Genomic DNA, 11,666 nt, shown 5'->3' on the forward strand with positions numbered 1-11,666 from the left:
AGTATACTGGCCCTGCCTGTTAAACCAGCAAATTACAGTCTCTACCCCAGCTATATTATAGCCTGTCGGGGGACTGCCAGCCGAGGCCACCGGCAGAAATGCTGAATACAGCAGATAGGGAGAGGTATTAAAATGTTAATGAAAAAAGATGTAGCTAAAAAGTAGCTAGCTTGCAGACCGTCGTCCCTGAGGTGAGTTTCCGAGGACAAAAGACGGGGGGGGGGGGGGGGGCTATGCAGATCATTTATAAATTTCAATGTCCTATGGGGTAGAGTGGGCGGGGCATCTACCCATCTGTGTGATGACATAGGCATAGGGAAATACTGGGGACATATACCCCTGGCTACATATACTGGGAACATATACCTCTGGCTACATATACTGGGAACATATACCCCTGCCTACATATACTGGGGACATAGATACCTCTGGCTACATATACTGGGAACATATACCCCTGCCTACATATACTGGGGACATATACCTCTGGCTACATATACTGGGGACATATACCCCTGATTACATATACTGGGTACATATACCCCTGACTACATATACTGGGCACATATACCCCTGGCTACATATACTGGGCATATATACCTCTGGCTACTTATACTGGGCTAATATACCACTGGATACATATAGACAAGACAAGACAAATAACATTTACATTGCGCTTTTCTCCTTGTGGACTCAAAGCGCCAGAGCAGAGCAGCAGCCACTAGGGCGCGCTCTATTGGCAGTAGCAGTGTAAGGGAGACTTGCCAAAGGTCTCCTACTGAATTAGTGCTGGCTTACTGAACAGGCAGAGCCGAGATTCGAACCCTGGTCTCCTGTGTCAGAGGCAGAGCCCTTAACCATTACACCATCAGCCAACTGCACTCCATACTGGGCACATATACCCCTGGCTACATATACTGGGGACATATATACCTCTGGCTACATATACTGGGCACATATACCCCTGCCTACATATACTAGGGACATATACCCCCATAATTTTTTTTTGCTATGGGGCCTAGTCATTTCTAGCTACGCCCCTAGTTGGAAATGACCATAACTATGGAAATCACATTTAAAAACACAAAAGAGAATATTTTTCTCTGTAGGTCACTAATGTGATATTGATGGGAATTTCCAACGCTCATAATACAGGTTAATAAACGTTGGAAAGCTCCTGTGTGAGAGGCTCATCACAATGGCAGACAGCAGAGGAGAGCTCAGCCTGTGCTAGCATTCGGGACATTTCTCAGGATAATATACCCCTCCAGGGGTCAGTAGCCCCCCAGCCCCGTATATTATGTGGCGGGGATCCCCTCCTTCATATTGCGGGGGCAGTGACGGGAGACCCCGTATATTACCCCCTGATGATGGAGACAGCGGAGATCGGGGGAGCAGGAAGCGGAGCTGGTCACATTAGAGCGGGATTTCCCGGCCACTGTCGCCGCTCAGAAGCCCCCCGTGACTGTAATGGAGGAGGGAAGACCCCTGCCAGCCGGGCGGCCGCACACAGGGGGCGCACGGCTACTTTCCGGGGGGAATAAACCCACTTTTCTCCCGGTAAGGAAACACAAGCAGAGAGCCGAGGAGTGACAGCTGTGTGAAGAGGCGGGCAGCTCAGAGTCCGGATCCCACCAATAGGAAGACGGGACGCGCTACTGTCAGCAGCCAATGGCAGCGCAGCCGGGGAGGGTATATAAGCGCTCACTGGCGGTCACTTGCAGTTACACTTTGTAATATAACTAGGAAGATGGCAGAGACCGCCCCAGCAGCTGCTCCTCCCGCAGCGGAGCCCGCCGCCAAGAAGAAGCAGACTAAGAAGGCGGCAGCCGGAGGAGGAGCTAAGAAAGCCAGCAAGAAGCCTTCCGGCCCCGCCGTGTCCGAACTCATCCTCAAGGCCGTGTCCGCCTCCAAAGAGCGCAGCGGGGTCTCCCTGGCCGCCCTGAAGAAGGCTCTGGCTGCCGGAGGCTACGATGTGGAGAAGAATAACAGCCGCCTCAAGCTGGCCATCAAGGGCTTGCTGACTAAGGGCAGCCTCGTCCATGTCAAAGGCACCGGCGCCTCCGGATCCTTCAAGGTCAGCAAGAAGGAGGCAGCCGGCAAAGAGCACAAGAAGCCGGCACAGGCCAAGAAGAAGCCAGCGGCTGCCGCAAAGCCTAAGAAGCCGGCTACTGCCAGGAAGCCCAAAGCCGCCAAGTCCCCGAAGAAGCCTAAGAAAGCCCCCAGCGCCGCCAAGAAAAGCCCCGCTAAGAAGGCGGCCAAGAAACCGGCAGCAGCTGCTGCCAAGAAGCCCAAAGCTGCCGCTAAACCCAAGAAAGCCGCCAAGAGCCCCGCTAAGAAGGCAGCCAAGCTTAAGGCCGCCAAGAGCCCGGCAAAGAAGGCGGCTAAGCCCAAGAAGGCCGCTCCTAAGAAGAAATAAGCCGCAGCCTGTCTCTTATTAACCCAAAGGCTCGCCTGTCTATTAACCCAAAGGCTCTTTTCAGAGCCACCCACACTTTCCCTGAAGGGCTGCGATGCTTTGCTTGTGTCACTGGATAGATAATGAAGCAGTAGATCGTACAATTAGTCCCGCAACTCTTGCACAGGACTGGCAACTGTAATTCAGTCAGCTCAGGATGTTAAACCAATGTCTGCTTCCATGAAAGCAGGAAGTAAAGATTGCAGGATTTCCCTATACAGTATATAGATTATGCTGTAGCTCATCTTTTATGGCAGATGAATTTCTTGGATTAACTACAGATCTGACCTGCTGTATTCCATGTGCAATACATACTTGGTAAGACGTAATGCAGCAATTGCCTTTCCTGGTTACAATCTATATGTTCATATCATGGAGAGAGAAGACTGTAGTTTCTATACATCTCCTAAGCTCCGCTACTGATTTATCCCCTGAAAATAAGGCATGATCGGAAGATTGCAGCATTCATATGTAGAACAGCTCTGTATGGAGAATGTGGAGGTGGCTCTGAAAAGAGCCTTTGTGTTGTGGGTGAGAATGTGTGACGCGCTTATGCCCTCTCGCCGCGGATCCTGCGGGCCAGCTGGATGTCTTTGGGCATGATGGTGACCCTCTTGGCGTGGATGGCGCACAGGTTGGTGTCCTCGAAGAGCCCCACCAGATAAGCCTCGCTGGCCTCCTGCAGAGCCATGACGGCCGAGCTCTGGAAGCGCAGGTCGGTCTTGAAGTCCTGGGCGATCTCCCGCACCAGGCGCTGGAAGGGCAGCTTGCGGATCAGCAGCTCGGTGGATTTCTGGTAGCGGCGGATCTCTCGGAGAGCCACTGTACCGGGCCGGTAGCGGTGAGGCTTCTTCACTCCTCCGGTGGCCGGGGCGCTCTTCCGGGCGGCTTTGGTGGCCAGCTGCTTGCGGGGAGCTTTCCCTCCGGTGGACTTGCGGGCGGTCTGCTTGGTTCTGGCCATCGCTCAGGCAGCAGAGGTTCTCCTTACAGTAAAGAAATATGAATGAGGTCCGTAGCCGGGAAGCGCCTTTATATACACCCTGTGCCTCTTTATCATTGGCTACCTCACGCCCCGCCCTCTGCACGCTCTCACATTCAAATGTACCGCCAAAATAAGGCTTTGTTTCATCATCAGCCGGCCCGCCAATTTCCTGTTAAAAGTAACCGGTCTTTTCATGTACAGACAGTCGCCTACTTACAAAGGACTCCGAGATACAACGTTGTCTTATGTACAAAACATACAATACTATATCTTTGCAATCACATATTTTTGTTTGTTAAATGCGACCGTATAGTATAAACGAAAGATCCGCACCACCTTCAGAAAAGCTTAGTCTGTTTTATTGGAAAAAAACATACAAATTTAAAAAGAACTTTGCGGCAGGACAGTCCACTGTTTCGGGCTCCTGCCCATCTTCATGCTGCCTAGAACTAGGCAGCATGAAGATGGGCAGGAGCCCGAAACAGTGGACTGTCCTGCCGCAAAGTTCTTTTTAAATTTGTATGTTTTTTTCCAATAAAACAGACTAAGCTTTTCTGAAGGTGGTGCGGATCTTTCTCTTCATTTGCTACAGTTTGAGTCCCATGGTGTCCGGGACTATTGGATCTGCACACCTGACCATCTGAAATTGATGGAAGCCAAGCAAGTGCGACTCCACACTTAAAATTACTGTTGACCGTATAGTATAAACTACATAGTTAAAACTACTTTAGAAGCACAATCAAAACAGCAAAAAATGTTTATATTACTGCATGCCCAGATCCAGAGTTGTCCAAAAGTAAACAATATAGATGCATTGCACCTTGATTTTACCATGGGACTCAACTTTCAATTTCCCAGAAAGAACTGGTTTATAAGTGTAAGGCCTCCTTTCCACGAACTGTTTCTAGGCAGTGAAATGCCTCTCAAACTCTCACAACTGCTCACTGCTGCCTGGCAACTGCTTGCTGAGCACACAGCTCAACAGTTCGTGGAAAAGAAGCCTCAGGATCGCCTGTACTATGGATAATGTAATACTGCGCTCACTGTTGATGGTATTTCCTGTATTAGGAATAGGCAAGGAAGATCACTCCTCACGCATCAATTCCTATCCTATTTACAGATCACCCTGCCCCTTGTTTGAAGAATTTTGAATCGATTCAGAGAAAAATCGGAGGAGGGGAAGGCGGCGTGGCAAATTGTAATAAATACTAGAATTATATTGAAAGGTTTTTTTTGGCTTCTCACATTTCTTTTCGACTTGATTTGGTTGACACGTCACTTGTTATGGTTCACTTTATTGTGAGAAACTCTGCGCAACATCCAAGTGTAGCGGAGTCACCCTCAGTGTCCTTAAGATATTTATTGTTCACTTTACTGTTCCTGTAAAATCAGCAGCTGAAATCTATTGAGCCAGACAACCACTCCAAACTTCATCTGCCACCTTCTCCCCCGACTTGCGTCCTCCTGTGTCCATATCAATGCCTCTTGAGACTGTAACTGTAACTGATCCCTTTCATATACACCAGTAGAGGTGAGCGTACCCGATAATTCTGTAACGTGGCGGTTTATCGCAGTCGCACAAATCAAGACGAGTCAGACCAGTAGAGATGGGAAGTTCGGATCTTTTCAATGATCCGGATGATTCGAATCGGATCATTGAAGAGATCCGGATCTTTGATCCGAATCTCGGATCATTTTACTACAGGAAGCATTCGGGGGTGAAATGAACAGCAGGACAGGTCTGTGGACAGGAGACGGAGAGGGAGTGGACACACAGAGAAGGGGAGAAGATGGACAGAGGGCAGGGAGTGGACAGAGAAGGGAGGAGGGACGGGCAGAGAGCAGAAATGTTTGCACGTAATACCCACATGCTGCAATCATATGCTTTATGTCATATATTTCACCTATATGTTCATCTGTACACTTTGAAAGAAAAGGTCGCACAGTGAAAGAAAGCATTCCCAGAAGATAAGTGCAGCTGTTTAGTGCCGAGTGCAGGAGGATTATATTGCCTTTCAATCACACTGTCTGCAAAGTTACTGAGCTGTGCTGAGCCAAAAGCTTCCAATGTGATCACTGTGCAGCACTACGGAACAGCCAGCCTATAATGGGCAGCACGTTATAGCCAGTATGTGTGCTCTACACATATCTGGCAGTGGCACCCATGTCCCCTCTCTCTCTCATCTACCTGTCTCCCTGCAAGGCTGGCTCCCATCCAACAGAGCGATCCCTGCTTCCAGGACCCCGCTGCCCGCTGAGAGGGGGCGTGTTGCTCCTGGCCCCGCCCCTTTTGCGATCCGAATCGTTCATTTTGATGATTCGGATGATCGACTCATAAAATAGATTCGGGGGAGGGGAAGGCGGCGTGGCAAATTGTAATAAATACTAGAATAATATTGAAAGTTTTTTTTTTGCTTCTCACATTTCTTTTCGACTTGATTTGGTTGACACATCACTTGTTATGGTTCACTTTATTGTGAGAAACTCTGCGCAACATCCAAGTGTAGCGGAGTCACCCTCAGTGTCCTAAAGATATTTATTGTTCACTTTACTGTTCCTGTAAAATCAGCAGCTGAAATCTATTGAGCCAGACAACCACTCCAAACTTCATCTGCCACCTTCTCCCCCGACTTGCGTCCTCCTGTGTCCATATCAATGCCTCTTGAGACTGTAACTGTAACTGATCCCTTTCATATATACCAGTAGAGGTGAGCGTACCCGATAATTCTGTAACCTGGCTGTTTATCGCAGCCGCACAAATCAAGACGAATCAGACCGGGATTACACTAAATCATAGAACACTCATAAGTGATTGCATAGAACAGCTCCGCAATGAATTGGTGGGTGGCTGAGCCTTTGGGTTATGATTGGTATCGGGGAGGTTGCTTGGCGCCGGTGTACTTTATTACAATTTATGGTTCACTTTAATTCTGGGAAACGCTCTGTGCCACTTCCAAGTGTAATAAAGAAGATTATTGGTCACGTTTCTGTAAAAGCAGCTGAAATCTTGTCAATCACTGCAAACTTCAACTCCCACCGACATCAGTCATTTACATTATATACTGTGTTCATATTATTGCACCCATAAGACATTAACTCACTGATCCCTTACATGTAACAGACGCGTGTAGGAGCGCACGATAATGCTTTATTCTGCTGCACGGAAGTGTCAAATATCAGGATCACCCTAATTTATAGTTAAACGGGGATCAGTAATAACGCCGAACTGATATTATGGATTTAAAACCACCTAAATAATCCGTAGCGCTGATATTACACACATGGGATGGATGGCTTAAAACAACTCTGTAATGAATGTGTGGGTGGCTCTTAGAAGAGCCTTTGGGTTATGCTCGGTACAGGGTGCTGCTGGGCACAATGCGGAGAGATTACTTGGCGCTGGTGTACTTGGTGACGGCCTTGGTGCCCTCGGACACGGCGTGCTTGGCCAGCTCTCCCGGCAGCAGCAGGCGGACGGCGGTCTGGATCTCCCGGGAGGTGATGGTGTGGCGCTTGTTGTAATGAGCCAGGCGGGAAGCTTCCCCGGCGATGCGCTCGAAGATGTCATTGACGAAGGAGTTCATGATGCTCATGGCCTTGGAGGAGATGCCGGTGTCGGGGTGCACCTGCTTCAGCACCTTGTACACGTAGATGGCGTAGCTCTCCTTCCTGGTCTTCCTGCGCTTCTTGCCGTCCTTCTTCTGGGTCTTGCTCACCGCTTTCTTAGAGCCCTTCTTGGGCGCCGGGGCGGACTTGGTTGGTTCAGGAGCCATGCTGATTATCAGTAACGCTGCAGAGTGCGGAGACACGATGAGGAGCAGCGCCGCCTCCCCTCCTTATATAGGCGGCCTATGCTAATCAGGCTGCAGTGCTTCTCTCTACACTATTGGGCAGCGTCACTAGCTGATGATTTCCTTCCCTCTCACTGGCTGGAGACGCGCCGTGTGCAAAACACATTACTGAGAACTCGACCATAATCCCATTGGCGGCTTCAGCGCAGAGGAACGCCCAGAGTTTGCTGATTGGTGAAATGCTGGACCTGCATTCCATTGGCTGAATCGGACAGCAGCCAATCAGGTGACAGCGTGGGCCGGACAGCAGAGTATATATGGCAGGAGGAGGGGCGGGTTTGGTTATTCTCGAGTTTGGAGAGTTATCTGAATTTCTGAAGTCATCATGTCCGGAAGAGGCAAACAAGGCGGCAAGGCTCGTGCCAAGGCCAAGACTCGCTCCTCCCGGGCCGGGCTGCAGTTCCCAGTCGGTCGTGTTCACCGTCTGCTGAGGAAGGGCAACTATGCGGAGCGGGTGGGGGCCGGAGCTCCGGTCTATCTGGCCGCAGTGCTAGAGTATCTGACCGCTGAGATCCTGGAGCTGGCTGGCAACGCCGCCCGGGACAACAAGAAGACCCGCATTATCCCCCGCCACCTGCAGCTGGCCGTGCGCAACGACGAGGAGCTCAACAAGCTGCTGGGTGGGGTGACCATCGCCCAGGGGGGCGTCCTGCCCAACATCCAGGCCGTGCTGCTGCCCAAGAAGACCGAGAGCCACAAGGCCGCCAAGAGCAAGTAACTCCCTGCAGCGAAAGATATTCCACAGAACCCAAAGGCTCTTTTCAGAGCCACCCACACTGTCTATACAGAGCTGATATGCACTAAATACACTCCTGGGGCTTTCATACCTTCTCCCCCCTCCCTTACTAGGAAAGCGAAATCTGTTTTGTTTTCTTCTGGAGCGGTAACTTACTCCAGTAATGTGTGTAGCGTCACTTTTAGAACGGGTGAGGGAATCCAAAGTATAATTCTTTTAGGCGGTTTTATGAAATGTCTGTATTGTACAATTTTGCGCTTATTTAACGGCCTTCCCGCCATTTTAGCGATTCCCAGAATGAATCTCACGTTCTGCAGCAGCTTCTATAAATCTTACATTCATACCCTACGGGAATCGTTTATAGGGATGATCGGTTAGATGCAACTTTTCAATGTATTCCACAGAATGCAGCATATTCAGTGATGTAAATACATGACATTTATTTTTGAAAGCATTGCTTATTTCCCAGCTTTCACGAGCAGCTTTCGCTTAGAGCCACTCACACCCCCTAGCTGGAGGGATATGTGACGATGTAATAGTGACCTTTTTTCTTTACCTTTCTGGATTTGTATCTACAATAGAGGCAGTGATTTGCGTAGCCCGGTATTCTGCGTCTATGAGGAAACCGTACAAGGGGAATCTGTCCCACTTCACTCGATTGACCGGAATGAAATGAATTAACATCCGGTCATATTTCCCTCTTTGTAAAGCTCTCCGCAGCAGCACATTGTTTGTATGCAGCAAGATGCGCACATTCAGCACTTGTCATTTGGGGGACTCAGATGTGAGGGAATCTTCATTACGTTTTGGGCACTTTTATGAACAAAAGAAAATCCGTTTAGCTCATTTTCAAATGTTTCGCGCGTATATAACGGTCTTTCCCGCCATTTTAGCAAACCCCACTGAATAACTATACCCGGAATTAATCGGTCACTATTGCACCACGCTCCGAGAAACCGTGTCCGCCGTCAATTTATCGCTTCCCAACCCAACCCGTTATCCCACCATCTCCGGCCCCATCTCGGATATCAGAGTCGGTGCTCCAGTTATGCATGTAGATAAATTCGACGGGTAGGCTATTTCGTCAGCAGACCTGCCCTATAGTGGTGACGTCAAACGGGCAGATCATTGCAGTGGAGGAAACACGTTGATAGCGGCCGCTGAAAAATTGGGGATGTTGATGAAAATGTAGGACAGGATACTTTTGTGTTTGAAAGGAACGCTGAGCTCCTTTCTGGAAGCTGTACGCCCCATACAGCTTCCCAGCGGCCGTTATCAACGTGTTTCCTCCACTGCAATGACCTGCCCGTGTTACGTCACCACTCCCCAGACACAGCGCAACGTTACCAGCAGAAGCAGCGGGTGATCAGTAAAATGAACGGGCTGCTCAGTGTAAATAATTACGGGAAACCACTTGCTCAGCCCTCCGCTACTTCCATTGGAAGCAGCGATAGATGCAACATTACCAGGTTTTCTAGCAACGTTGACTGCTCAGCAAGCTTCCAGGATATGACAGCACTTCTATGGATAGAGTGGGTGGCCCTGAGAAGGGCCTTTGTGTTGTAGTTGGAATCAGTAAAGCAGCCGGATTAACCCCCGAAGCCGTAGAGGGTGCGTCCCTGGCGCTTGAGGGCGTACACCACATCCATGGCGGTGACCGTCTTCCTCTTGGCGTGCTCGGTGTAGGTGACGGCGTCCCGGATGACGTTCTCCAGGAAAACCTTCAGCACTCCGCGGGTCTCCTCATAGATGAGGCCGGAGATGCGCTTGACACCCCCTCTGCGGGCCAGGCGGCGGATGGCGGGCTTAGTGATGCCCTGGATGTTATCCCGGAGCACCTTCCTGTGCCGCTTGGCGCCTCCTTTCCCGAGTCCCTTCCCGCCCTTTCCACGACCAGACATGATTACTATATCGCTTCTTCCCCGCTGTAGAGATGAACTGATCAGTACTGCCGCCTCCTCTCCTCTTATACAGTCTGAGCGGACCTGAGGGGGGACTGCACAGGAGTGGGCGGAGCAGAGAGAGGTGTTTTTTTTTTGTTTTCTTTTTTTTTTTATGGCGACCACGGTTTCCACTCCCGGCAATGTCTCTCCCTTTTTCTTCCTGCCGCCACCCTGCTGAATAGATCATCCGCTTATTATTTGTGCGTTCCCACTTGTTATATATTTGTGACTGTGAGGTCAGATCATTCATCTCGTTGTGAAGAAGAATATAGGATCTGCAGTTTCCAATATGACTCCTGTTACACGCAGCACCATCTTGTGGTCAGTATCAGAAGTGCTATCTAAATCAGTACTATTACTAACACTACAATATTTGAAAGAGAAAGCCAAATTTGCGTACATAAATTAAAGGCTTTGTTCACATTTATTAATGTATTTGCATATGGATTTGTGTGCATTTTCCCTCTGGCACGTAATACATATGTGTTATGTAAATATACATTCAAGAAGTTTTGAATCAGGATGACACCATTGATTGGCGAAATGTTATCAGGGTGAAATAATTTATTGGGCTTGATTCACAAAAGAGGTCGTTTTGACGTGAATTTTCGTGTTTGCGCGATCGCAAACTTTGGTGCGAATTTTGCGCGTGAAACCGTTTAATTGCGCACGAAAATTTGCGATCGCGCAAACACGAAAATTCACGTGAAAATGGACGTGCTAACAGTTAGCATTCTTTTGTGAATTAAGCCCAATGGCTTATGCTCTACTGTAAACACATAATGTGCATTACAATGTCGGTATGTCACGGGAGCATAAAATACATACAGGCAGGTAAATGTTTTCAGAAAGCATTTAAAGCGAAACTTTAACAAAGGTTAGAACTGAATTCCAGCGGTAAGTTGCTGATTCCCCCTTTCACACAAGAAAGCTTTACCTTTTTTTGAATAGATCATTGGGAAAAGGGGGTTTGTATGGCTGATATTGTGGAGAAACCCCTCCCACAGCGTGATGCCATGACCTTGGTCCTGACAGTTTGCTGTCTGTGAACCTTATGACATTGGCTATCATTCTTAAACCTGTTGTCGGTCGGTAAAGAGAATCTGTGCGGGAAAACACCGCTGTCTGTGTTTTAGACTTCTGGCTGCGCATTCATAAAAATGTATCCAGTTGGGGTAGCAGTAGCAGTGCGGAGATTCCCCGAACTAGGCTAGCGGTAGGCTTGCGGAAGCACAGGAAGCTGCGGAGTTGATACATTTCTCCGTGTTCCGCTCTACTGCAGCTGCCTGGGAGGTCTGTGTCTCCATTCACTTAACATTGTTATCGCCACATCAGAGGGAGCGGTACTTCCTGACCTCACACCGCTTGCGGTGATCTTTATGAATTCACATTTTGCTACATTTTTTACAATAATCACCACACAAGGCGGTGATTTATCGCTGTGCTCGGTAATGTCAGGTTTTCATGCGGAAGTAGCCTTTAAGAATGCAGATTTTGCTACGAGTGCGGTAAAGTCAGCTGTTTTAAGCATTTCCGCATGCGGAAATGCTTTATGAATGATAGCCATTGTGGGAAATAAGCGCTTTTTCCAGAGGCATATGTGGGTATTGGCAAACAATAAAATTGCCCTTCCCCGTGAAACAAACAGACAAAAAACAAAAAAAACTGGGTACTTTGTTGGGAAGAGCTGGGGGCT

At 48.9% G+C, this 11,666-nt stretch overlaps 5 protein-coding genes across 5 annotated transcripts; 2 read left to right on the forward strand and 3 right to left on the reverse strand.

Moving 5' to 3' along the window:
- Positions 1-1,750: 1,750 nt before the first annotated feature.
- Positions 1,751-2,419, forward strand: LOC137536383 (histone H1.11R-like). Its single transcript, XM_068258568.1, has one exon. The coding sequence runs from the start codon at positions 1,751-1,753 to the stop codon at positions 2,417-2,419; it is 669 nt and encodes a 222-aa protein (XP_068114669.1).
- A 559-nt stretch (positions 2,420-2,978) lies between these two features.
- LOC137536384 (histone H3) lies at positions 2,979-3,419 on the reverse strand. The gene has a single exon (XM_068258569.1). It carries the CDS (start codon positions 3,417-3,419, stop codon positions 3,009-3,011), a length of 411 nt encoding a protein of 136 aa, XP_068114670.1. The 3' UTR covers positions 2,979-3,008.
- Positions 3,420-6,791: 3,372 nt separating this feature from the next.
- Positions 6,792-7,219, reverse strand: LOC137536385 (histone H2B 1.1-like). Its single transcript, XM_068258570.1, has one exon. It carries the CDS (start codon positions 7,211-7,213, stop codon positions 6,830-6,832), a length of 384 nt encoding a protein of 127 aa, XP_068114671.1. The 5' UTR covers positions 7,214-7,219; the 3' UTR covers positions 6,792-6,829.
- Positions 7,220-7,616: 397 nt separating this feature from the next.
- Positions 7,617-8,009, forward strand: LOC137536386 (histone H2A type 2-B). The gene has a single exon (XM_068258571.1). The coding sequence runs from the start codon at positions 7,617-7,619 to the stop codon at positions 8,007-8,009; it is 393 nt and encodes a 130-aa protein (XP_068114672.1).
- Positions 8,010-9,616: 1,607 nt separating this feature from the next.
- On the reverse strand, positions 9,617-9,928 carry LOC137536387 (histone H4). Its single transcript, XM_068258572.1, has one exon. It carries the CDS (start codon positions 9,926-9,928, stop codon positions 9,617-9,619), a length of 312 nt encoding a protein of 103 aa, XP_068114673.1.
- Positions 9,929-11,666: the final 1,738 nt, after the last annotated feature.

The sequence above is a fragment of the Hyperolius riggenbachi genome, chromosome 10, assembly GCF_040937935.1.
Source record: "Hyperolius riggenbachi isolate aHypRig1 chromosome 10, aHypRig1.pri, whole genome shotgun sequence".
Classification (NCBI taxonomy): Eukaryota; Metazoa; Chordata; class Amphibia; order Anura; family Hyperoliidae; genus Hyperolius; species Hyperolius riggenbachi.

Coding starts and splice junctions, on each gene's coding strand:
- LOC137536383 (XM_068258568.1), top strand. CDS start 1,751: ATGGCAGAGACCGCCCCAGCAGCTGCTCCTCCCGCAGCGGAGCCCGCC.
- LOC137536384 (XM_068258569.1), bottom strand. CDS start 3,419: ATGGCCAGAACCAAGCAGACCGCCCGCAAGTCCACCGGAGGGAAAGCT.
- LOC137536385 (XM_068258570.1), bottom strand. CDS start 7,213: ATGGCTCCTGAACCAACCAAGTCCGCCCCGGCGCCCAAGAAGGGCTCT.
- LOC137536386 (XM_068258571.1), top strand. CDS start 7,617: ATGTCCGGAAGAGGCAAACAAGGCGGCAAGGCTCGTGCCAAGGCCAAG.
- LOC137536387 (XM_068258572.1), bottom strand. CDS start 9,928: ATGTCTGGTCGTGGAAAGGGCGGGAAGGGACTCGGGAAAGGAGGCGCC.